Here is a 27,224-nt window from a genome sequence, read left to right as displayed (position 1 = left end):
GATCTTGTTTTTTTAGCTAAAGCAGGATCTGATTTGACGGGGCAATTAGTAAGTTTCTCCCTCTCCCTTACAAAAAAAAAAAAAAAAAAAAAAGAAAAGTGGTAACGATATAAACGTTCATCTATAACTCGATGCAAATCAATTGATCAAGGGTAAAACTTCACCCATACAGGAGCCCATTACTTGGAGCGTTTTCACAGATCGGTCTATTTTTAGATACTCAGGGATTACTATATCCAACGAAAATTTAAATGCCGGTTCACATGAAAATTATGCAACGTTTGAGATTGGTTAGTAATGCTCCTATGGGAGGCTGAATTTGTGGGTACTTCTGTGAAAACAGGTTTTGCCTTCACAAAACGGAAACATGGACGGACGGGAAACTTTTCAAAAATACCTCAGTAAAGGCCTTTCTCCTGGGGAAACACTCGCTGGCTGCGGGAAGGACCGAGATCTCTTACGGCAAGCGAATTTCTCTGAGACAGTAAAACCACTTAGAACTTGGCTCCAACGTAGGGTTTAATACCAAAATTATAACCAAGGATCTAACCAAGGATGTATCCAAGGATGTAACCAAGGATGTAACCAAAGAAAATCTTACAAAGCACTTGTATTTGAGCCTAAGCTAGTGAAGCGTTTGAATTATATCATTTTGCAACGAGTCGGATTACAGAATACAACAACCATTTCTGAATGTCTATTGGATGAAACCTAAGCTTATTCTGAAACATTAATTACTTTCAAAAGTTACACAGGTGGATAACAGTTTAACAAAAGGCTAGCGCAGGTTACAATAACACTTCAACGCTCAATCACAGTTATGATCTTATAGAAACCGTTTACGTCTAAATGAACACAACAGGTTATGTTTACGGTTTACTGAACTTGAAACTAAGGAACTTAATATTTTCTACGTTGGTTTTTTATATTTTTATCAGCAAAGCAAATTAAACTAAATATCTATAAATCCTCTCATCACACTTTAATCTAAAATAAATCGGTCTGTAAAAATGCCGTTACACAAATATATAGTAGTTGTACTCTCCGGGAAATCAGCTCCTGATCCATAGTAATAGGAATCGGATCGCTCAGATGCAACAGCATCGAGAGAAAAAAAAACAGATCTCCCAACAGCTAAGTAAGAACTTCAACTTACTTTTCGTGGCCAAAAGACACGACACAAATAGCATTTTAAATCATTTATTTCCCGCTCATTAATTATTACAGATGTTTCATAGTTTTCCCCCTTCACATGAATACCGGTTTGAGGAGTTGATAGGTTCTCTCGAAATGGAAGCCATTCCTGTAGCGAATAAAAAATTAATTAATCAAGAAAAACAGAAAGGAAACAAACAAAGGATTAAGGCTGTTTAAACGAAGAACTTAAATTTAGATAATAAAGTTAAAATATTTCTAATGGCATGGCAAGCAGTTGGATATCGATATTTTTATTGACCTTATAAACTTGGTCGTATCAAGTTACAGTTACGGGATCAGGAAATAATTTACAACGGTTATTATCGTCAGTTGAAAATGGGGAAAGGATAGCGTGTTTGTTGCCTGATTATAGCCTGCCATAGGCGTTTAGACAGTGGACAGTGGCGCGAGGAAAATTGCGATGCAGGCGAATAGATGCAGGATGTTCGTCCCATAAACCTACAATCATCGAAAAAATGTTTTGGGAAGGTTACTCAACAAGGCAACAGAAAGTGGGTATGAAATAAAGACATCGGCACATTTATTACTTTCGTATGTTGAGACCTTTGTTTGTCGGTTCCCCCTCCCCCCTGCCCCCCTGTTCAATGTTGGATTCCCAACAATTCATATACTCGTAAAGATTTACTTTTGAAGCTCAACATTGAAACAGGGGAGGGGAGGAAGATCGAATCGAAGTAGAACTTTGGAATCTTCCTAAGAATTTTTTCGTTGATTGTAGTTTAATGGCCTTAGCTCCCACGAGTCTCCTGTAGCTCAGTGGTCCAGCATCCGGTAGGTCTTAGGTTCGAGTCCTGATAGGAACTCTCGGATTTTTTTTTCGAGTATGCCTGTGTCATTTACTGATAAATACATCATTCTCTTTTTTTATCATTCTATTGTACGATCAAGAAAAAACGAAAGAACGCGAAAAGAACGTCTAAACACATAACACTTGACTCTTTATGTCAAGACAAAAGCGTCGTTGTCTCGTTGTGAGAAACCCTTTGGAAAAAAAATCTATCTTTTGACCTCATATATACCAAATAATGTCATTCGGCACATATATTAGGAAGATTTTCGTTTGACCTAACAAGTCAAACATGTAAATTGTTAACTGAAATTGGCAGCATCATAAAAGATATTTTAAAATCTCTGCTGGGGAAAAGCATTCAAGCTTTCAGCACGGTTTGAGAATAACTGGGTTGATTTCTCCAGGGGCACCCAACGTGAACATTTACATAAAATACTTAGAATTTTCTTCCCAGTGTTCCCGAACCATTTTGTGGACTTTTAAAGGCAAATTTATAAATGTGTCACATTTTGATCCCTTCGGATGCTTTACGTTGCAGAAAGTTTTAGGAAACGGAATCGTATTCCTCGAATTTACTAGCTTTTGTTATCTTTAAGAAAATGCTAGCTGATCGTAATTTGCAATTCAGTCAATGCCCAAGGAAAGATTACATTTGCTCCTCTGAGAACGAAAGGAATCATTAAACCAGTGTTCCGCGTAATTTTTTAGGTGACATTTCGCTGAATTTCTGAGGGGTTTTAAAAAGCATTTTCCGAAGATATATCTACGAAAGGGAACCTTTAAGCGCCCCCGTTTTGTCCGGTCTCGCTCATCTTTAGACCAGGTTGTGCAAGAAAGAAGCCACGCTTTTGCTGTTTACTCACTGCCACTTGGTGGGTAATTAAATTCGAGACACATCTGTTTAGATTCATTCTGTCTACCGCATTGGTAATTATCTCAATCTTGTCTTTAAATGACTTGGACGGAAATTCACGCTCTTTGGCCACAAGTTTCAGTACCACAAGAAACAGACTTTAGTCGATTGGACGTGCTCATTCGAGTGAATAAAGAAAAATTACATACTTACTTCTTTTTAGCCCCAACCACCCCCTCCATAGCCTCCTGGTCTTCCGCCACCTCCCCAGCCTCCACCTCCGTAGCCTCCTGGTCTTCCACCCCCTGGGCGACCACCACCTCCGTAGCCTCCTGGTCTTCCACCCCCTGGGCGACCACCACCTCCGTAGCCTCCTCCACCTCCACCACCATAACCACCTAGGAAGAGAAAATAAACAGTAATACAGAGGCGTTATTTAATTCGTCAACGTAAAAAGGAGCCCCTTAATTGGCTCCTGATCGAGGATGGGTTACGTTATCGTGTTTCTTATGGTGTTGTTGGAAGTCGAGTTCGTCCTAAGTTGATTAGATTAAATGACAGTAAATTTTAAAAACAAATGCGAGATTCTTGTCAAATGTTGAGTTTTTCAGCGATCTATTTACGAATTTAAAACAAGATCAATTATACATAAAAATCACGAACTAAATTATCTCATCAATAACTTATGAAATAGAATCGGAATTTAAACCATGAGATCCATCCCATAACCTTAATTTTCTTATTTATGAAATAAGGTAAACAAAAATCAAAATGGACAACAAGTAAAAAAGATTAACTGCTCACCTCCTCCTCCTCCATTCCAGCCACCGGAATGACCGCCTCCTCCTCCACCACCGTAACCACCTAAGGAGATAAAATATTTAACAATTGTTCACCAATATTTACTAAGCTTGAGGCGAATAATTGTTTTAGCACAATTAATCTGGTGATTATCAGAGAAAGACAAGAACTGTCCGAAAAATGTCAATTTTGTTTGTTTGTTTCAAATTGTCACGGGTCAATGAACAGAGACGCGCATTCTGGCGATTTAAAACTAGATCGAAATCACATAATCAATCGATAAACTACCCATGCCTCAAACTTAATGTCAGTATTCTTATTAAACTTCTCTGCTGTTTCAATAAGACAAAGCACTGGCTTCTTCAGTGAATGGATGTTGGGTTTCTCCGACCCGTTTACCAAAATACTTGGAGTTGAACAAGGCTTTTTGGTACAAAACTCGAGGATGATGCGTGTTAGAACTTCGTCGCACAATTTCCCTTTGATGGCTTCGGCGGTTAACGGACTTTTATAAATTGCTGTCGGAGATAAGCTGCTTCAGGTCGGAATTAGGTCTTTTATTGCTTTCACTAAACAAGTCCAAGCTTGTTCCAAATGGAAATTTTTCGTTGTGAGGTGGTGACTTTGGATTTTGGTCGAGAGCCGCTCGAACCGACAACAAACTAGTTTTCTTAAAACTGCTGTCTTTTCTCCTCACTGAAACTTTAAGCTTAGAGAGACATTTACTAGTCTTGTTTACTTCCATGCTTTCAAACTCTGGTAATAAAGAAAATTTTGCGCGAATTTAATTTTTTGTTTTCATTTCAAGTCTTTTAAGTTTAATTATATTGGTATCGACATCGACCACATTTCCACTGCAATTTACAAGGGATTTTTATTACAATTAGCAAAACGTGCATATCATGCTTTCGAAAAGTTTCAACTCGTACTTAGTTTCATCTTTAGTACCTTTCGGAATTGCATTTTCTTTCATCGTATTTATGTCTTCCTCAGCAACATCAACAAATCGCTAAGCGGCCATTTTGAAAATTAGTGCTCCCGCTATAATCTCCTTGCGCAAGGTGATTTAGCAGGATATGACGTAATCCTAGACCAATGTGATCAACAGAATCTCTGTAGTCACCTGAGTTATTATACTAAACAGTAATAGAGGCATTATTTTAATTCTTTAACGCAAAAGAAACTGAGAAAATGGTTATCGTGTTTCCTATAGTGTTGGTGGAAGGTGAGTTCGCCCTAAGTTGCTTTAATGGCAGTACAAGTAAAAACAAAATTGTAGATTCCTGTCAAATGTTGAGTTTTCAGCAACTTATTTTAAACAAGACAAACTTGCCTCCTCCGCCACCACCGTAACCACCTAGGAGAGAAAATAAACAGTAATAGAGGCTTTGTTTTAATTCCTAAACTTAAAAAGTAGCCCGTTAATGGGCTCCTGAGAAAGAAACTGAGATCGAGTATGGGTTACGTTGTCGTGTTTCTGTGGTGTTGTTGGAAGCTGAGTTCGTCCTAAGTTGATGAAATGACAGTAAATTTTAAAGACAAATGCGAGATTCTTGTCAAATGTTGAGTTTTTCAGCTACCTATTTAGGAATTTAAAACCGGCAAGATCAATTATACATCAAAATCACGAACTAAATTATCTCATAAATAACTAGTCAAATAGAATCGGCATTTAAACCATCAGATCCATCCAATAACTTTAATTTTCTTAACAAAAATCAAAGTGGACAGCAAGAAAACAAGATTAATAGCTAACCTCCTCCTCCCCCTCCCCCGCCTCCGCCGCCTCCACCGCTGCATAGGCCGCAGGTTTTCTTACACCGTTCTGTGTAAAACAAAAATAATATTCCATGTTAGTGTGTAGTCTGAAAAAAAAAGTATTTGGCTGCTAAAACATTTCAGAATTCTCTAAAATTTAGATGAGTTTTCAGTCATTTATACCGTCTTATGACCCTCGATGTAAATTTGAATTTTGATGCTATTACTACCTGCCTGTTGCTTTTATATAAGAGTACTAGTATTTTTCTTTTCTATAATTTCTTCTTTTTTTTTTCTTTACTGTATATTAAACAATTCAGTCTTCCACGAGCGCCCGTTGGACGTGACATGATACATGGCCAACGAGGCGCGTAGCGCAGAGTCAGGCTTTAATCATCTCATATCCAACAAGCGTGGGTGGAATAATTGTTTTATTTAAAACAGTCAAGAAATATTGCTACCTCTCTTGCTGGTTTCACTTTGCAAGAGCAACCAGAAGACAATTTAATGGTAGCTATTTCTCGGGCATGATGCAATGGCTCATATACCATGGCCGCTAAGCTAATCAAATCCCTGGAGTTACATTATACAATGATCCATTTTTTAATAAGTGTATAATTATATTTTAGCTGGTCCAACTAGTACATATGCTATGCGTATTAATCAAAGTGAGATAAAGGTCTTATAATATATAATTATAATATTACGAAAAGGTCTCGCTCGCAGGAGACAAGAACTGATTCTAATAAGCACAACTCTTTTGAGTTTAAAATGAGACATGTTTCGGCTTGAATATGAGCCATCTTCAGTTAAATTACAAAGCTCAATGAATCGCAATATAAAGGTAACCAGACAATGAGTTTTAAATTAACATGTTACGGTTTATATGAAAAATTATAACAATCCCAAGTGACAGTAGGTTCATAGTTAAGTTGTGTGCTTTTGCTGTTGTTATTGTTAAAAGCAGTTGAACAAAAGTTTGCAAAAGCCCTTTGCGAACAGTTCATAATACGTTCAAAAAATGGTGGCGCACTTACATTTAGGCCTGGTTCACACCAGCGACAGAAACGCGACGAAATCAGAATCAAAATCGGAGATCGGAATCAGAAGTATCTTCTGACCAAGTGTTAATTAATACGACGGAATCAGAAAGGGAATCCTCGTTTTCGTTCAAAACGGCGGAAAGCCGCCATGTTTTTCGTCCTAAATCTCGGGTGAAGGGATTGGGAAAGAGCTATGCGATTACTTGATTCTTCTGCTTGTGCTTACGATTCCGATCAACCAGTTCACACTTGAAGAAATCCTAGCGACTCCTGATCCTTGCGACTCCTATTCCGTGGAGCTCACGTGCGATTTCGTCTCCGTTTTTTATTCACACTGCAAGGGAAGGTTCCTAACGCTTCCAATTCCGTCGTCAGTGTGAACCAGCCATTTCATAAGATACTCACGTTGAACAAAACTGTTGAAGCGGCATTGCCAAGCATTTGCTTTGCAGTTAGGGGATATGTCCACACACGCTGCTCAAAAGGAAGAAATTAAAATATTAACTTTATTACCTCAGAAGAGTTAGTTTTTCTTAAAGGAAGGATAATTATTTTCATGTCCAAAGTCCATGCTAGGTCTTAATTTCTTAATGCGTTTATTGTCATCAATTTTGAGAAACCGACAGAGCACAACAAAGCTCCTTCTCCCATTTACGTCCCCAATGCTTTATGACAGTGAAATGCATTATATATCATAATCTTCCCTTCGTTATTCCTTAAATCAATTTGTTATCAGGTTGGTAAGGTGGTCCTCAGCAACAATAATACGTCTCATCTCTAATTTAGAGGGATCGGTGGAGGGATTTTTTTTAAATAAAGTGTTGACATCGGTAGAGGTATTCTTGCTGGTTTCTCGAGAATGCGTTAGAAGAATTTCCTTCTCCCTTAGGGAAGACGATACTCTCAATTTTATGTCGTGCTGCCCCACCTGCACGTGACGCATCTGCATAGCGATGAGGTACTGTGGAGTATTCTGTCCACTATTCAGTTCAGATTAATGCAATCGACCCACAGGTTGAAAGTCCTGTAAGCTCACACTTCCAGACCTAGAAGTCGATGATAAATGAGGCATTCTGTTGGAATGGCCTAACAAAAAGAAGACTAACCTCCTCCACCACCTCCTCCTCCTCCTCCTCCTCCGCCACCGCCACCGCCGCTGCACTGATTACAACTCAGTCGGCAAGCGGCTGAGGGAAACAAATAAAAGAAGAATCAAGATGTTTAGGAATTTTAAAACTACCTATACATTGAGAACTGGAGAAAGCTTTCCATTTTTTTAAGTACTAGAAAACGGCCGTTGGCTTATAGTTCCCCCGACAATCGACTTGAGTCTTCCTCTTTTAATTTATTATATAGAACCACAGACAAAATGTTTTCTATTTCTTTGTTAAAGATCCCATGGAGAATTAACGTGTCTGACCAACTTTCGTAGACACGGCTTCCAAGTTTGAATCAGCGGGCGTTCACTAAAGGTTGTTCTATAAAACGTTATCACATCATAAAACCAATGGAGAGCGTGGACAACGTGAAAATCTATAGAAAAACGTTCCATAGCTATTTCGAGCACTCCAAAATTTTCACTTAATGAAACCAGTAATAGAGCATACCGTTTTCTTTTTTTCCATTTTTCTTTGCTTTCACAAATTTATGGTTAATGATTTATAAGGAACCACAAAGCTGGTTATAACTTGTTTATTTAATAGAAACAGGGAGCAACTTTCTACGAATGTTGAATGAACGGGAAACAACCATACAAGGGCCAATTAATGGATGGATGGATGGATGGATGGATGGATGGATGGATGGATGGATGAATGAATGAATGAATGAATGAATGCATCAATGAATGAATGAATGAATGAATCAATGAATGAATGAAAAAGGAAAAATGGAAAATACAGAACATAAGACATTCAAAAACTCAGTGAAAGAAAGTGTTGTATGAACATGTGCTCACCTGCATAATATCTGCATTTCCCTTGAGCGGCAAAGCTGGGGCAAAGATAGGGCTCTTTGTCGTAGCACGCTGGATCCACTGTGAATATGTAAACAACACATCACATCACACAGGGGAAACATCAGATTAGGAAAAGCCGGTAAATTGCTAAATAACATACTCTCCGGGGTTTAAACGTAAAACTTAAGTTCGCTTATTTTTTTTTTTTTTTCTTCTTAATCAATTTCAGTAATTTCTAATTTCAATGGTGTTTGCTCGGATTTGCTATACGCGAAATTAATGGCAACTCAACAAGTTACGGAAGCATTAAAATCACGACTTTTCAGAGATACAGTACACTACTAAAAACCAAGCATCGATTTTGCATTTTCTTTTCTTACCATCACACCGTCGACAACTCTTTGGGCAAGTATCCCAAAGAGGGAAACTCCTTCTACCAATACCAGATAGTATTTGCCCAGTGTTGGTATTCAGCATCGGTGGTCTAGCAGTTTTCCAGCAATCTCCCCCAGCAGCTCTAACTGCGCAGTTGCTGTCCTTCTTGTCTTCGCAGGGTTCTAAATAAATACACATAAACAGTAAGACAAATTCTTTTTTAATCTTATTATGAAAACGCCGGAGTTCCGTTCGTAATTAAGGGACCTTTCATTATTTCAAAATCTCAAAAATATTTCCCTTTCCAATTTGAATCTCACTTTTTAAACCTCTCCTTGCCTCGAAAAGTAAATGAATAGATAGATAAATAAACTAGGAGGCGTTAGAAGAGTGGTCGGGGCTGAAATATCTAGTGGAGGAAGAGTTCTAAGACAGCTACAAGATCAAGATTTATTGTGATTTTGACATCCAAGCTATAGCTGAATCTCGTAAGTCAACCTCATTACGACGCTTAAAGACAACATCACTTGAAAAGAATTGCATCTCCAAGTGTCCGTTCAATCATTTTTTGTATTGAGGAGTAAATATATATACAGAGGTGGCAATCCAACACATAACCAGTGTTTATAATTACGAAGATAACAGCAAAGAGAAACTATACACTATATGAAGGCTTAATTTTCTTAGTAGACTTGTGCAACTTTGTTCGTACTTTGTTCCGGGCAGGGGCTGGTGTTGCAGTGCTTCTTTTGTTTCTTTAAAAACAGACTGTTGGCTGGACACGATCTTGTGCGAACCTGGGCACAGGTCTGGCTACAGCTTCCGTAGGAGCCCCAGTTGCCACAATTTCCTGTTAATTAAAACCACATACCGACAAATTACCACATAAATTGATTTCTTTTACAACCAATGACGTATTATTTTGAAAGATGATTCCCCATCATCATCATTCTTAGTTCAAATCGACGAGGGAACAAGTAATTTTCCTGGACAATTCCAGGATCCTGTAATGATCAGTACTGCCTGTCAAAAATCGGTTGCCATGGCAACATCAAATTCTTCTAACCTACCAAAACAAATTGTTTCTAGAAAAATGTTTGAAAAAGTTTCATGTAGTTTCATGTAGTTCCGCAAGTATTAAAAATGTTATTAACGTTTAAAGTCGGCATGGGCAGAATTCCCCCCCACCCCTCCCGTCAAGATAGGGTTAGCATGTGGATTAGACTTTTATTTTGCATTGATTCTCGCTAGCTCCAACGCCTTTTTCTGTCTAGGGAGCTTTGGTTTACCAACAGAAAATTACAATTTTTTAACTGTCGCAACCAACCACTGAAAGGTGTCCAAACTGTTGTCTCAACTCTATCCACTGCCCTTGACTTATTTTACAACATTCTATTCAAAGCTCATATCCACAACCCAACAATTCGTTTTTCTGTTGAGTAAGCCATTCGGCGCTCACCAAGATTTTGTTCCTCACAAGCCAGCTTCATGATCTGTTCCAATTTTGAGTACAAGCTTGCATAAGAGGAGACTTGCAAAACATCTTCATTACTGCTTGCAATCTGTCGGAGTTCTCGGATATCGATCGCTTTCCCAATACCAATGGCAATTCTTCTGACACCTGCCTCCTGCAATAAAATTGAACAAATCGACGAGGGTTTTCTATGGTCTATACTCTTTAGTAGTATAAATCTACTAGCGTTCTATCACGAATGCTGTTCTCTTATTGGCTACGCAACTCGTTATCTATGTTGTAGATACTGAGTAGGGTAAGTAGCCTAACTGCAGTGTGCGGTTGTCATTAAAATGGTGGCCGTTTCTTTGCCTTTTACGAAGTGTCTGTGAAGAGGATTTTCGGTAATTACTTAGGTCGAGGCGATTCCAGAGAAGACAAAATTACAACGAAATATGGAATGAATATTTTTCACGGTAAGAAAAGGAGTCGAAACAAGAGTTAAATGATTTTATTCACCATTTACACTTTAAAACTGGGCAGTTTTAAAGTAAGTTGCGTTTCACCGACACATGTTTTCAAAAGCTTGGTTTCCAAAGGACACTTTTACGTCAGTATATCTTTGATTGCCATTTTACACTTCTCGTTTCAGTTTCGGCTTCTCGGCCTCTCGTTTCAGTTTCGAGCGAATGACGGTTTCAATACGTAATCTGGAATGAAACGCACACAGAAGCCAATGCAAAATTGTGACCTGTTGATATCATTATTCAATAAAAACGTGAACCTGTTTTGAATGACTAGTAGATTTATGCTAAAACAATTAGATTATTCGCTCTCAATTTCCATGCCTAATAGTTGATGAGGGCGATCACGCGACAGAAATCTCGAGCTCATAATTAAATTGTTAAATAGACCATAAAATGATGTCATAAAATATAAAAAAACGCAAGTGGAACCACAAGCCGCAGGCGAATGGTTTCAGAGCCAAGTTCTAGACGTTCAATGGAGTCATTTTATCGTCCATAACAGCTGTATAGACCATAGAAAACTGCCTTCGATTTGTTTTTACAATAACATAGAAAACGTACGAGCGAAATTGGCTTTATTTTCTGTTGAGAAAGAGCCCTTGTTACATCTGGCGTCATTTTTATTGTCTGTTCTCTTATAGACAATAGCTACGAGCCAATCAAAGCGCGTAAATTTTGACAGTTATTGTAAAAAGGCAAATAGATGGATATATTATATGTGTTTATAAAATATTTGAGATAGTACGCGCGCTCTCATTGGTCGATAGGTGTGTTTAGATGAGAGTATGTAAACACGTTTGTGACGTCACGCTTTCTGTATCTCCCGGCACCATTTGAAAACATTTCAAAGCTTTCGCAAGACTCGCAAAGTAATTTCAAGTACAACTGTGAAGGAAATGAAGAAAAATTTCCCAAAATTTTGATCGGGCTTTGCTTATCTCCTCCCCCCTGAGCCCGAGGGGAAAAAAAGCAAAAGAAAGAAGAACCACAGCGCTTTGCCTGCCTCGCTAGACGACTCCGTCGAGCGAGCGCAAGTGAAGACGAGAAAATATGCAACAAATACACAGTAAACGTTTTTCAAGTAATATATCAAACACGAGAAAGCGTGTTTCATCAGATATTCAAACACTGAGAAGTAGGTTGAAAAAACGAGGCGCAGCCGAGTTTTTTTAAACGAGTTCGAGGTGTTTGGATATCTGATGAAACACGCTTTCGAGTGTTTGATATGGCTTCTCAAATGAGCAATAATTATTGGAGAAATTCAAGGCTAAAGTTGGCAAAATTTTATGGTAATTAGGATCACATATCCAAACCTCATATACGTGATAAACGAACAGCCTGCAATCTCACTGCAGATAAGCATGAAATCACGAGTCAGTTAAGAAATCCACGGATCCCATGTCTTCATAGATAGCATTTATTTAGCGCTGTCTGATATCTTGCAGTTAATCCGAGCCGGTGAACCTAAACAAATGCCACAGAGCTAGCATATCCAATGGCATATGAAGAACTTCTCCTAACGGCTCAAAATGATCATAAAGAAAATCTTCATTCAGTATATTTGAGTTTTTCCCTTCATGATCAAGATTAACATCTCATTAAGCAGAGATAAGCTATAAAGGCTTTAAGACCAATCTTTTAGCGAACTGCAGGAGTCGTGCAGGCCCGTCAACACTTTTAAACTCAGGTAATTTTTTCATCTGAGTACCACAATAAATTCTCTAAAAGACATTCTTGATTAAAAAAAATGTACACGAAAACGAACACAAAACTATATGCAAAGACTATAAATGTTTCAAATCAAACTTTGTACGGCCAGTTGCCGTGCTTTGGATGTCAAATTTGTATAAAATGTATTTTCTCTGAGACTTTCTCAGCGTAATAATCAAACTTCACAGTCTGGATCCGCTGCTTGTGCTATGCGTGATGATTCCTAAACAGCAAAACTTCACGTGGCACGATGAGCGATTCGACTTTTCAGCCATCTCAGGCTGCCACATCGGGCAAGTCCACGTACGTACCTTTCAAGAGCGACCATGCACAGTGACATTAATTTCCAGCTTAAATAAACTCATCATATTGAAGTTCTTTCCTTAAAGAATCGTATATTTTAAACATTTGTTCTAGTTTTCACCGAATGTTCGGTATTTTTCTGTAAGATTTACGAGAATTCAAATCTGAAATCGCCGTCATCCACACGGGGCGCGTTGACGCTTCCCACAAATTTCAACTTGATTTTGACTTCTATAACGCAAATTTTGATTGGTTCATGTGTTGTCAGATGCGCGTTTTCTTTGGCTAGTAGCAAATATGATTGTCCAGAGCGTGTACAGAGAACATCTATTTCAATCAAGAATTAAAAGCTAATAAAATAAACAAAGTTTCCCTTCATTTGTCGAATTATTTTATTGGAAATATTTTATAAAAGCAAAAGAGAACTTTTTTTCCGTGTTTACATAGCTTCATCTAAACACTCGGGGAGTTGGGAGAATTCTCGAAAGTTATGCAAACCCGAGATGCAGTCGAGGGTTTGTAAAACTGTCTCGAATTCTCCCAATTATCTTAAATATTGTATAGCTAGTACACTTAAAGCAAAAAGTTTTGAGTTTAATTTGGAAAAAAATAAGCAAATTGTCAACAGAACGACAAAAATAAAATCGCTCAAACAGCCGAAAAGAGCTACGTTGAAATAAGTCGAGCATTCAAATTAAACTGTGGGTGACCAGCTCCTAAATACCTGAATACCTCTGAATTCGTTTTAAAGCTTTTTAAGTCTTAGTCTTTGGATTATTTAATCGGATTAACTTCAACAACAATGTCACTTTCTGAACTCACATTACGTAATTGTGGTAGTCACGGAATTTCAAACGAAGTTTGATAACTGCTCATAAATTCAATCGACTAGTGATCCGATTTATATCTTCGAATATTTAACAATTATTCGCCGAAGGCGAAGTAAATATTGGTGAATATTCCCCGAGACGAAGTCGGAGGAATATTCACCAATATTTACTGAGCCTGAGGCGAATAATTGTTTTAGTATAATTACTCAGGTGATTATCAGAGAAAAACAAGTACCGTCCGAAAAATCTCGATTTTGTTTGTTTGTTTCAACATTGAACAGAGACGCGCAGTCTGCCGATCACATGCTCAATCGAAATCACATGCGCAATCGATAAACTGCACACGGCCTCAAGCAGAATGTCAATATTCTTTAACTGCCGCTTCATTGAGACGAAGCACTGACTTCTGTGAATGAATGTTGGGTTTCTCCGACCCGTTCACCAAAATAGATGGAGATGAACCAGGCTGTTTGGTGTAAAACTCGAGCCGGGACCACAAGTGTTAGCGATAGCATTTTATTGCACAATTTCTTGTTGACATGATGGCTTCGCCGGTTAACGGACGTTTATAAATTGCCCTCGGAGATAAGCTGCTTCAGGTAGGAATTAAGTCATTTATTGGCTTCACTAAACAAGTACACGGTTGTCACAGATGAAAATATTTTGTTGTGAGGCGGTGACTTTAGATGGTGGTCGAGAGCCGCTCGAACCGACAACAAACTAGTTTTCAGATTATAAAAACTGTTTTCTTTTCTCGCCACTGAAACGTAAAACTTACAGAGACATTTATTCATCTTGGTACTTCCATGCTTTCAAATTCTGTCTTAAACTCGTTTTGTTTGTGAAATCATTCTGTTAATAAAGAAAATCTTGCTCGAATTTAACTTGATTTGTTGTCTTCATTTTAAGTCATCGAGATCGACAACATGCAATTTATAAGGGTTTTTTTTATTACAATTAGCAAACTTTTCATCTCTTTCCTTCGAAAAGTATCACCTCTGACTTAGCTGCATCTTTAGTGCCTTTCGGAATTGCATTTTCTTTCATCCTATTTACTTCTTTTTCAGAAATGTCAAAAAATAGCTAAGCGGCCATTTTGAAAGTTAGTGCTCCCACTATAATCACCTCGCGCGAGGTGATTATAGCAGGATATGACGCAATCCTCAACCAATCAGATCAACAGAATCTCTATAATCACCTGAGTAATTATACTAAAATCCAATAGTTCGTTAAGAGGAAAGTGCCCTCACCAACAGGTGTAGAAGCAAGTGAGGAAAGAGAGAGGCTTTCACGTGCGCCCAAACGAAATCTTCCCCAAAACATGACCCAAATACCTGCTACGCAGGACGTTTAATGAAGATAACGACTACATGTAAGCATTTAAACTCACATCCAGAGGAGGAGTGACCTGACTGAAGGGCTTGCTTCCTGGATTTGTGTCACCATCCGTGAGAACAAGCAGCACGTTCGGTTTATCAGGTCTGTCACCGCAGTCTTCCCAGCCAAAGAACTCATTCGCTGCTAGTTCCAGCGCTCTGTCAGTTCTTGTCCCACCTCGAATATGCGGCAGACTGTTGCCTTTGGATTGCATTGCAGCAATCGTCTGGGTATCGGTAAATCTGGAAGATGACGGAAATGAAGATTAACCGTCAGCGTCAGTTTACATGGCCGGTAGTGGGAAAAGAAAACTGCTGATAATAATCATCCCCTTCATTGACTGCTTCCACCCCAGAGATCAAGAAGTCTTAGGAAAAGAGGACACCCTTACATCCTGCCACGTGTCAGAACTGAACGTCATAAACGCTGTCTTTGTAACTGTCTTTGTACAGTTTGTGATTAGTTATTTTTTATAGTAGTTAGTTATATGAAATTGTAGGTCCAGACGTACGACTCTGGCCATGTTTGTTTTGGCATTTGTTAATAAAGAATTCATTCATAGTGTACATGCCGCCAGCAATGACTACTAACTCTCACAACGATTGCGGTAACGAAAACATCGGCTTTTGCATGTTCATTTCATGACATGTTACACTAGGCAACGATTCGTGCAAATTGGCAACCTGTGTCACAACAAAATTTCGAGATAAGGTGCGACAGAAATTGTCTAGCATAACAATGCCTATAATCTCGCTCCGAATAGTCATTCTAATATTTTTAAAGCTACATGCACTGTTCACTCGCACAATCTTACAAACTTGTTCCTAGCCCTAATACTAAGGAGGCAAACGAACTTTCCAATTTCGCGGTTCTGTTCTCTGGAACGGCTTGCCTTCGAGGGCTAAGACACGGCCCCCTCTTCGCTCTTTTAGGGAATTGCTTTGTAGTCAGTTTAACATAGTTTTGTAAGTTTTGTAAGGTGCAGTGGCTACTTAGACAAGAAACTTCTCATTTTGGGGGAGTAGCAATACTCCTTGTTACTTCATACTAAAAAAAAAAACAGGTAGAGCTCCGGCCGTTTGGGGTACTTAGACTCTTATTACGTCTTTGCTTTGTTAATATAGGTTGAATAACATAAATAAATTGATACCGTGTATAAATAAAGCACACCTACCCACCTACCTACAAGTATGTAAATTTACAATACTCGTTTGTACAACCGATTGTTCTATAGCCGATTAAAGGGTCTGTGTAACCAATTTTTTCTGTCACTTTGAATAGCCATAATACATATTTGAATCCGCGGAATCGTCACTTGAAATAATGTTTCAGTTTTTTTAACAATAACCCTATTAGTGCACAGAAACTGGTAGTATTATGTTTGGCTGCGGAAAGCTTGGATGGAAATGGATTGCAACGGCCAATTTTTTCAAGTTCTTCCTGTGTATTGTAAACAAACACTAAAACCTAGTTTGTCCTTTCTCGGATAAAGCACTTAATATTTTCTTTCCGGTGCTCTAACAGCAATTTCACGTTATAGAAAGGTTCTTTGTCAAATATTTGAGCGGTTTTGACAAAATACAACAAAATCGCCGTGACAGTGTCCCTTTAACGTTAATCCCCGATTTACACTTAGCCAAGGTTTGAATTTCCTTCGTTAAAAATGTCTTTAAAAGTTAATTTTAAGCTAATGACACGAAAGGTCAAAGTCAAAACTTTCGTACAAAACTCTTTTTGAAGAATCCTTACTGATTAATCTGGAATCAAAGCTCACGATAGCCCAGGATTAGCTTAGTCGGGCATTGAACTGGGTCCTAGCCTCTAAGATCGATGCCCGTCTTCAGAGACAAAAACGGCTAACAAACGTTATGGCGGAGTGGGGGGAGGGGGTAAATCATGCTACGGAAACCAGCATTGAGGCCAGTCGCAATCCTATTTCACTCTCGTTTAAATTTTTCTGATGGCAAACTAAGGAATTATCCCATATGCAAGGCATGTATCTTAACCGGGCTTTCGTTTCTGCTGCATACCTGTGCCACAAATGCGCCTCAAAACTGTACAGAAGGATCGCCATATGTGTTCCAGCTTCGGAAATTTGAAGTCTGTTAGCAAGTTGAGTGACAAATTGACGAACTTTGGCGTAATCAGGAGGTTCTATACTTCCAGAAGAATCGATGATAAGACCGACATCAAGATGTTCCTTGCAAGGTCTTGGTGGAGGAGGCTCGGGTGTCGGGCCTTCAAAGAGAAAATACGCAACCACACTAGATTATCATACATCAAATATCTAGCAAGTGATACGAGCATAGTTCTAACTTTTATTAAAATAAAAGGCAATGGTTATGAAACCTGACAAATTTCTTTGTTATATTTTTTTGTTAGCATTTTTGTCCTTGACAGTGCACAGACGACAATAGATTTTGAAATGTGTTGGAGCAGCTGACCAGTAGAAACGTTCGTGTTGAGATTTCCAGTTCTAGTGTGAACATTCAAAGAAAGGATTGTGCATTGTCGTGGCCCTTCCAACATAAATTGTAGCACCATTGTTTTCATGGCAAAGTTTCATAACCAGTCCCTCAATTAACTATGGTGAAATATATGAAGAATAAATACATGAGAGATCATCACAATTGTGTACACTCTTTTCTATATATATATATATAAATTTATTTATAAGAATTTGAGGCTGAAATTTGCGAAAATTTAAGAATATTTTAAAAATAAACCCGAGGCTCAGATTTTGAACAGAATTAAATAATTTAAATACAGTACAATTACAGTATATGTTTTTAACTAAACCGTATAAAAATCTTCCTTTCTCTAAACGCAAAACTAGCTAATAAGACGATAAAAACCTGCACTAGCCAAATATTTGATGCTAATGATAGTTCGATACAGATCTGGACACCAAACACTTGTAATTGATACCCCAATACATTCAAAAATGGATATGTCATACGCTCTAATCTAAGAATATTCACAAGAATATTTTCAGCCTAACATGGGCAGAAAAATAAGAATATTCAGCCTGAGCCGGAAAAACAATATTCTTATAAATGGATGTTCCAGTTACGATGAGTTTGGGTGATCTCGGTCTCTTTACAGTTTTCAGTAAAGTACTCTCTGTATTTTGGACGAGGGAGGGGAGGTGAAAAGACTAGATCGTTTTGCGTCGGTAAACGTATAGACAGTTTAGGATGGGCTTATCACAATTTACATCGTGCGTAAACGCATAGTCCAGCATTCACGAGTTGATGAGTGCCTTCGTCAAATGAAAACCAGCCGAAGGTAAAACTGTCTGCATTGAGGGGAAAACGGAACTGAAAGGTTAATCAGCCACCGTTTCGTATTTCGTCCTCTTGGGAATGTTGCCAGCACACGTGTTCATTATTCATTTGATGACGTTACCATGACAACAAAACAAGGGATTGCTGGGGGGAAAAAGTACTTTGAATAATGTACGAAATTACTACTATTGTGCTTACATGGCTGTGTGTTGCAAGGTTCCGATTTTGTGCTGCTGCCCGTACAATCTGCTCCATCTCCAGAAGGTGGTGGATTTGTACACGTTCTTCGTCTCACGCGTCTTCCTCCTCCACAAGTCTTATCACATGGTGGGTTACTCCAGGACGACCACCCACCATCTTCCCCTGTAAGAAAAAATCAACCAGGCTTAAAATATATCATCACATTTATTTCATTGCGCATCAGTGCCACACATTGACATTCAAATCCTGGCAGTATGCAGGATGTTTGTCACATGAACCTAGCTTAATGGCCTTATCTCCCACGAGTCTCCAGTAGCGCAGTAGTGGAGCATCCGAACTAGTAATCGGAGGGTTTTAGGTTCGAGTGCTCCTGATAGGAGTACTCGGATTTCTTTTTGCCGAGTATGCCTGTGTCACTTTGAATATAATACATCATTCTCAAAAATCAACCACTTCTTACTATTAATTAGTTTTGGTAGCTGCAGAGGCCCTGTGCTCTATTAGGAACTTACAATCAAAACGTTTTTCTATCAACAGTCACCTAAAATTAATGGTCCAGTTTTGTTGTGTATTACCACCCCAATGTACTACAAACTTGACCATAGGTGGACTGGGTTGGATCGATAGATTGCAACTAGGGAAACGCTAGGCTAACTTTTTTTTTCAAGTTCTCGTATTTTCGCTTCCAAAAATTCAGTTGATCTCTTTTTCCCGGTGTTCTGGAATTATTTTGTAACTGAGTGATTGTACGGAAGCACCATAATCAATAAATAATCTCGAAGTATTTCAAATAACGTAAATTTATATTTTCAAGTGACGCTTTCACTGGCGTTGGCATCGTAGATGTTTAAGGTCCTTATTATATTTTACGTTTTCCATGGTTTACGCCACGTTCCCTCAGTAGGGTTTCGCAGTTAGTACGCAACTTCAGCAGTTGCGAAAAGAAATCCTGAAAAAAAAATTAGGCTTGAACGGGATTCGAACCCACGCAACTGCTTAAGTTGCGTACTAACTGCGAGGATCTTTCTTCTATTTGATCTTTCATCCGCAGTTCAAAATATATGTTTCATATATTTACACTCATTTAACCACCATATTTGTTGTTGAATTCCTTCTAATCCCAGAAGAGAGACAGGTCACTCAACAATATTAATAGCCCCGTGGAAGAACATTCTTTCGTATACACTGTTTTTATCACTATGATTTAACCATACCACAAGGTTGAGCGTTGCATTCCTGGGTTTCTTTTGCTGGTCCCAGGTTCTGCTCGATACAATTTGGCCCACCGCCAGATGGAGGGGGATTGGTACAGGTTCTTGTACGTGTCTGAACTCCTCCACCGCAAGTCACACTGCATTTTCCCCATGAAGACCAATTTGTGTAGCCACCTGGTACAGCTGTAAGCATAACACAGGACTTGAGTTAGCTATGAGTCCTTGAGTTAGCTATCAAAGCTATTTTAAATTCTTTTAAAGGGGGGGCTTAACCTAAATTTGAATGAAATTTAAAGTGGTTTTAAGAAGGGATAGAAGAAAGAAAATGATTTTTGGAACACTAACAGACATTTGATACCCACGCAAGAGCACCCCAGGTTGCTAGTGGACTAACTTGGTATCCGTCTATTAATTATTAACTACAAATTCTTATTTTAAAACTTCACTAATTCTTCAATATTTCTTATTTCTCTTAATTTAACCAATCCTTCTAGAAAAACTATCTCCTCCCAAATATACCCAAAAATCACCCCAAAATTCACAAAACACCCCACAACATAGATTTACGAGATGAACAGAGAGTTTTTGGATCGCTTGAAAAGTGAACGAGATATTTCCATTAAAGCCATGTAAAGTGCGGTAAAATGGCATTTACGTTAAGTCCCCCCATAAGGGGATTTGTAAGGGCTTTCCATTGTTTCTCAGTGTTGTAGTGAAATGATGATCGATTCCGAGGAAGGTACTCCAGATTTCAAGTAACGGGTATGATCGAATGGGGGCAGAAATCAAAACCCCAAAAAATCCCTCGGCCAAACCCCCAAAAAATCCCTGGACCAAAAATTAACCCCAAAAAAATCCCATGCCGAATTTCCAAGACTTAAACTTTTTCAGAAAACATTAAATGATATAACGCGAAAAATAAAAACATTAGAAATTGAATGTTTGTGTTTGTTTATTCATCATACCATCTGAAGTTATCTTTTCCGAATCTGGTAGTCATTCTAACAACACTCGAGAAACCCAAGAACATCTTCTCTTTCAACAATAACATTATGCAGAACGACAACGCAGCCGGGATACGCGGGCACTACCACGAATCTTCAGATTGTTTTGAATACCCAAAAAAATCCCTACTTTAACCAAGCCACCCAAAAAAATACTTGCCAAATTTTCTTACCCAAAAAATCCCGGAATCGAAAATTTCAAACCCCAAAAATATCCTTCGATCATCCCCGTTACTTGAAATCAGGAGTAACCCCCCCCCCCCCCCCCCCGGGTAGAGATTACAATTATAATTTCAGTCGGTGACCTACCGTTTTTATTGCTTGGTTGGAAAGTACCCTAAATTATTTAAGTCTTCTGGCAATATGACAAAAATTTATCCAGTAGTTCTTTGCGTTGATAAAAAAAACGCTTTTATTTCCCTTATAGAAAATTTTACTGGATAACTTTCTCCGAAACATGTCTATTCGAAGTGACATACGGAATGTTGCATGCATGCAAAAATCAAGATAGGTAACCGCGCAAAATTTTGAGATAGAAACATTTCTGCAACTTTTATTTCCGGTTCACGCCGTTTTACGCTACATTTCCACTTCCGGTGTTCTGCGCGCGCGAATTTGGTAACATTTTGATTCATTTAACTGACGTGTCAAACGCAGTGGGGTAATACTTACGGCATTTCTGTGTGTTGCATGCCTGGGTTTCTTTTGCTGGACCCAGGTTCTGCTCGATGCATGTTGGCCCACCGCCAGATGGAGGGGGATTGGTACAGGTTCTTGTGCGTGTCTGAACTCCTCCACCGCAAGTCACACTGCATTTTCGCCATGAAGACCAGTCAGTGTAACCACCCGGTGTAGCTGGAAATAAATGACAGCTCTTCTATCAGAGGGATATAACTGACCAAACGAAAAAAGCTACTTAGTCTCTGACACAGAGTGATATCCATCCCCTTAATCACTCAATTATTCTATAGAATAGCATATATAGACAAATTGACTCTAAATTTAGCAATTGTCTTCCTCCTACCACGCCATTGTATTCATTTTGCATTTATATCACGCTCACTGGTGGGCTCTGTTACTTGTACTGAAGATGGATGAAGTTTCATCCGAAACATGTTTACATTTAAATGGTCGTGACATTCTTGAAACTTATTCCGTACCTACTGGTTCTACGGAAAAAGGATCTAATTGCTTTCAGTCGAAAAGAGAAGTTAGGCAAAAGCGAATCCGTTTTCCTTAAAACGTCAGCATAAAATAGCACTGCACAGAGAAGCTCAGATAGGTTAAAACAACACAGTTTATCCTCATTTGATAATTTTTTTCGTAAGACAAACTGCTTCCTTCAGTTTCTTAAAAATGGCATATGAAGGTTTCATCGAGATTTGGTCAAGTATAAGCATATGCTGAATTGGAATACGATGATATTTTCTAGTAGCGGTCTTACGGACCCTTAAAAAAATGTCATGGATTCCTTACTACGTACCTCTGTTTGATAATACACGTTTAAATTACTTATAGTTTCCTTTTTGAGACAACATAAAGTAATTTCAGCAAAAATTAATAGTGGCCACAGAAGAAAAATAACCAATATCGCCAGCTGCATCTAAGCAAGAGACTTGGCACCAAAAGATGTTCAAAATAGGTATCAAACTTGGCGTGTGAGGTCACCATTTGTTTAAACGTTAGGATGCAGGAATGGCATAGCTGTGACAGCACTTGATTCTTACCAAAATATCACAGGATCTACTTCCAGACTTGGTGTCATGTGTGAAATGGGTTTTTTGTGATTCTCTCACTTTCTGGAAGGGTCATCCCCTTTACATAACACAGAAAGAAACACCAAAAGAGAGCCAGATGGAAAAGCCACATTATCGATTTTCACCGCGATTCCCATATCTGATTTGAAGTTTCAATGTGCGTTAGGCGAACTCTTTCATCCGTAGTTCAGTCCACCGTTAAACGAGCTTGGCTAGTGCACAGAATTGTATTGCTATGAATTAAATTTGTCTAAACGCTTACAAGAATAGTCAAAGCTACTGTTCAGAGCATGGTTTTCATTTAAATTTCCGCAACAAAATATAGCGTTTAGCGTGACATTTCAGTTCTTAAAGGGGGAGTATCACGAAAATTTGCTGTCATTTCAAAATCCAAAAATGTTTGACTGTCAACAGAAACAACGAAACAATTGTCAAGTTTGTTAAAAATTATCACCCCAGTGCAATAAAACTGTCGATTAGTGCCTCTGGCCAGAGACAGACTAGGCCGGTTTGGATTGAAACTTGAAAAATATTAGGCTAATGTTTTTCAAGTTCTCGCATTTTTGTTTCCAAAATGCGCTAGAACAGATCACGAGTTGTTTCTTTCAAGAACTGAGTTGATTTCGTTCCTCTTGTCATTCTAGAATTATTTGGCAGTGATCGAAGGTCTTATTTTAAACAAAAGATATCAAAAACCCCATGATACTTCCCCTTTAATACTTGTTAAATAGGTTGCATTTGATTTAGTCTGAAATGTCAGCCGTCTCCTGGGAGGAGACGGCTGACATTTCAGACTACATTTGATTGAATATTGAACAACGTCACGCTAATTGATAATTGTTCCGTTTGATTACATCCCATTGATACCAAAATACGTCATGGTATGACGTCATGTCTCTACGTTTCTTTGAAACCGACGGAAATGTGTTCCTAGCTTTTTTCAAGTTCAAGTAAAAGCTTAAAGTTTATTCAGAAATTTAACCAAGAAAAAAAAATGGTCCTCATGCAGCGAGTGCTAATCTAGGTGGGCCAGACTTACAACTGTTAAAGGATAAAATTAATATTATTATATCAATAGCTTACGACAGTCCTGTGTGTTGCATGCTTCAGATTCTTCAGGCGGTCCAAGATCCTGCTCAATACACGTCTTTCCATTATTTTTTGGCTCGGGGTTGGTGCAAGTTCTAGAATGATGGCGAACGCCTCCTCCACAGGTTGCAGAACACTCTGACCATTCACTCCACTCAGTATACCCTCCATCGATATCTACAAGATTTAAATGTCATTCGCGTATTGAGTGATCATGAAACGGAAAGAATAATTGATTTGCCTGGGTATGAAAGCGTTTATGGCAACGTATAAAAACTAATAGGTCATATAAAACGTGATTACTATGAGGCTTATAGTTCATGAGTACAGAAAAGGTCCGTCGAGGGATTTCAAAACTATGATTTTTCTTGTAAAAAATGAGGTTTTAAAAATATGCTCATATTACAATTTTTACTTGCAAATATTTGTCATTTAGGATATCCAAAGTCGAAGAAATCAATAAAATATTGCAACCAAAAACGCGACTCAAAGATGTTACCAGTGCATCGATAAATTGGTTTGGGCCACCTTAAATCTCATAAATAAAAATACTCACTGCATACGGCTTCTTTAATTTCACCCAGCTGATTATTTAGGTCGTCAAAATTCTTTGCACTAACGACTCGATCCTTGTCTCCGGCTATGGTCTCAAGTTCTGACTGCTTTATCTGTTTACCAATACCAACCGCCACTCGCTGGACTCCTTTTTCCTAGAAAATAAGACAAGAATCCGTGGTTATATTATCTCGCTGTGCCTTATGCTGTCATCCTTTCAAAGACCATTTTGTAATCGAGACAACAGGTAGAGATAGGTTGTAAAATACTTTTTTATAGAATTTTCTCTTTTCCTTCTTATTTCCTGGCCAATTTAAGTGGGAGGTTTTCAATTTGGAAAGCATTTCAGACGCAAATATCAAATTGTCACTTGCTTGCGACCTTCTTAACTAAGCCACCGGGCTTCAATGGATTCAGTGGATTTTACAGGGCTTGCTTCATTGGGATACTCAAGTGTTGGCAGTAACTCACGTCAAGTGTTGGTAGTACAGTACTGTAAGGTTTTGAAGACTTATGTGTTCCTCCGTCAGTGAAAATGATCATGATATTTGGCGACTCTGGTCGATCGCCGTTCTTCTCGACAAACACTTCCTCGCCAACCGTTTTCAATGCTACGTCTGTCCGTGTTGGATTTCCTAACTTGTCCTTGTCTTTCATTTCATCCAGAAGATCATGCAATGCTTCTACGCTGTGGTACTTTGGATCGTCTAGGCTTACGCGAATTTTTGCGTCTTTAGAGTACGTCACAATGGAGAAGTGAGTTTTGTCTTCAGCCACATCGTACTGGGAAATAAGATTCTTGATGGAGTCCAACATAGAATCATAATTGTCTGCTCCTACGCTTTTTGTCTGGTCAATAACGATGGATATATCCAGTGGAGGATCTTCACATTGGCCCGGAGTATCTGCATCTGTAAGTGAAAATGGTAATGATCGATTATCATGATTAAAGAAGCTTCGGTCCTCATCCCCTCCCCCTCCCCGATGCACCCCCAGTCTACAGGCCTGTAACGAAACCTCTCTAAAAAAAAAAAAAGCTCAATAGTGACCTGAGGGTTCTATCTGTTATTAAAACGTCATGATCCCGCTGCAACCAGTCTTGACAGATTTATTTAGTAATTTATCCAGTTTATAGGAACCGGATATCCCATTAACCCAATTATATTGAGTATGTCTGTGAGTTCAAAAAAGTATTTCAAAATCTCATACCATTTTGGAAAGATTATATAGAAGATATCACACGGCGGCGCAAAGATTGATATGAATTTTATTTTTGAGTGGTAAGAACAATATTTTACGAACGTCGCAGCGAGTAAAATATTGTTTTTAACACAAGAAAATAAAATTTGTACCTTCAAGCCAACGTGATATGTTCTTTTTAGTATATAGACAAATCTATCGTTCCTCATTTTTCACTAACTGTTTGTACAAGAAAACCGCGAAAAGCGGGAAATGACGTCATCAACATATTCACTAGTGAGGATATGGAAAATATGCCATTCGGGTCCCGGATGTAGTTTCGAATGAATTTTACAAGTGATGTATTTTCCAGAAGAAAAGAAGAAGAAGAAGAACTTGAAGAACTCGTTCCTTCTTAGTAATGCGCTCAAAGTGTAATTATTGTCATTTTATGGCAGTCCTTTTAACCTTTGTAATTTGTTTGAATTTTTTGAATTTTTTTTTAAATTTTATTGTAAAAAAACTACATAATTCAACCCTCGGGTTGCAATTTAGTTTTAATGAAGCGTCTATCTAAAGCATCTATATATCTCTATTTCTCTATCTCAGTAAAACACTCCTGTCTATATATGATTTACGCTACTCTTTTCCTTTCTTTCTGTTGTAGGTCAGCAGTACTGAAAACTAAGAGATATTTGTATTGTTAACAAATGTTTTACCTGGACAAGGTGTCAGACACACGATAACAAAAACGCCCAGCCACCAGGCAACCATGATGCGCCTTTGGCTTAAAACTGTTAAGAAAAAAGATACAACAACAGAGCAACTGTGAAACAGACTTCAAGACACAGGATTCTGAATTATTTTAAATTTCTATTATCTTTTGTTCTTGTCTTGTTTCGCTATGTTTTTTAAATATGTGCAAAGCAGATCAAGCGAGTTTTTAGATAAGAGAGTGTATCGATGCCAGTCAATCCTATTCAGCCTTGGAACAAAGTGCCGGCCTACTCACGTACTTACATGCACATCCTTTATTTAAACAAGATTAGGTTCAATTTTATCCTTGGTTTAAATTTTATTTTCCATTGTTTCAAACTCATGATCATACGTTACCCTACCCAAAAACAATAGGAAGATAAAATTTGAACCATAACATATTATACCAAACCTCTTTGGCTTTTCTTCACGAAATTGTAACTTGGTTTAACACTTACATATAAATTATGCTATTTCGCCAGAGGAAAATTAAAACAGTACTGGTGTTGATCGAAACACCTAAAAACTCAATTATCGCGTGCTTTTTCATTAAATACTACATATATTGTCAGAAGCGTCATTCAAAAATGCGTTTCTTTGGAGAATTCGTCAAGAGACGTATCAGCGCAAACTTGGATTTTGAACGTTTGCTAACTTCCAATTGTCTTTAAGTTCGGTTAAATTTTGTCTATCTTCATTAAATTCGTCTCTTTTTTGACTAATTATCAGAGGGACAATACCTTTCTTTTAACTTTACGTGAAGGCTATGTAAAATAAAAAAAAAAATTGAAAAGAATTTGCATTGCCGCTTATAATACGTACCATACGCGCTTAACTTTTCAAATGTGTTCTTAGTATCAATTCATACTTTTCTCAAATACAAGCAGTGCAACATGTATTCGATTAATTTTTAACGTGAGTGTGTACTTTGTTTAATGTTACTATGTTATACTAAGTTGTCAAATGAATAAAGTTCATTGCAAAAAAGAAAATGCTACAAAAGTAAACTTTTGGATCGTGACCCATGCAGTGCTTTCCTTACTCATGCAGTTTGTTCTTCAAGGACTGTACCTCATTCACCGTTGAAGTTGAAGACAAAACCTTCAGGCCAGTCTAAACTAGAACAGTAGAAGTGACTGTCAGCCATGATGTTCCCGAGCTATAATACCTCCCAACAAGACACGGGA

General features: G+C 38.2%; 1 protein-coding gene across 11 annotated transcripts in view; it reads right to left on the bottom strand.

Annotated features, from left to right (window-relative positions):
- Positions 1–1,184: 1,184 nt before the first annotated feature.
- Positions 1,185–27,224, bottom strand: part of LOC146453828 (uncharacterized) — a 65,383-nt gene continuing 39,343 nt past the window's right edge. For 3 of the 11 annotated variants that reach the window (XM_085096157.1, XM_085096155.1, XM_085096156.1), the window contains exons 2-20: positions 26,001–26,075; positions 24,574–25,013; positions 24,104–24,257; positions 23,542–23,724; positions 21,374–21,556; positions 19,698–19,880; positions 18,481–18,645; positions 17,026–17,233; positions 15,009–15,237; positions 10,255–10,423; positions 9,508–9,645; positions 8,801–8,977; positions 8,421–8,498; positions 7,570–7,650; positions 6,869–6,940; positions 5,419–5,487; positions 3,690–3,725; positions 3,075–3,235; positions 1,185–1,303 (exon numbers count right to left, since the gene is read on the bottom strand). In XM_085096157.1, coding sequence (XP_084952283.1) covers positions 3,081–3,235; positions 3,690–3,725; positions 5,419–5,487; positions 6,869–6,940; positions 7,570–7,650; positions 8,421–8,498; positions 8,801–8,977; positions 9,508–9,645; positions 10,255–10,423; positions 15,009–15,237; positions 17,026–17,233; positions 18,481–18,645; positions 19,698–19,880; positions 21,374–21,556; positions 23,542–23,724; positions 24,104–24,257; positions 24,574–25,013; positions 26,001–26,055 — 2,775 coding nt within the window. In that variant the 5' untranslated portion in view covers positions 26,056–26,075 and the 3' untranslated portion in view covers positions 1,185–1,303; positions 3,075–3,080. Of the gene's footprint in view, positions 1,304–3,074; positions 3,236–3,689; positions 3,726–3,840; positions 5,020–5,418; positions 5,488–6,868; positions 6,941–7,569; positions 7,651–8,420; positions 8,499–8,800; positions 8,978–9,507; positions 9,646–10,254; positions 10,424–15,008; positions 15,238–17,025; positions 17,234–18,480; positions 18,646–19,697; positions 19,881–21,373; positions 21,557–23,541; positions 23,725–24,103; positions 24,258–24,573; positions 25,014–26,000; positions 26,076–27,224 lie in introns of those variants that run through there. The other 8 variants (XM_085096162.1, XM_085096163.1, XM_085096161.1 and 5 more) reach the window with 8 other exon arrangements.

Source organism: Pavona decussata, unplaced genomic scaffold, assembly GCF_977016875.1.
Source record: "Pavona decussata unplaced genomic scaffold, jaPavDecu1.1 SCAFFOLD_322, whole genome shotgun sequence".
Taxonomy (NCBI): domain Eukaryota; kingdom Metazoa; phylum Cnidaria; class Anthozoa; order Scleractinia; family Agariciidae; genus Pavona; species Pavona decussata.
This window is presented reverse-complemented; position numbering and strand designations above follow the sequence as displayed.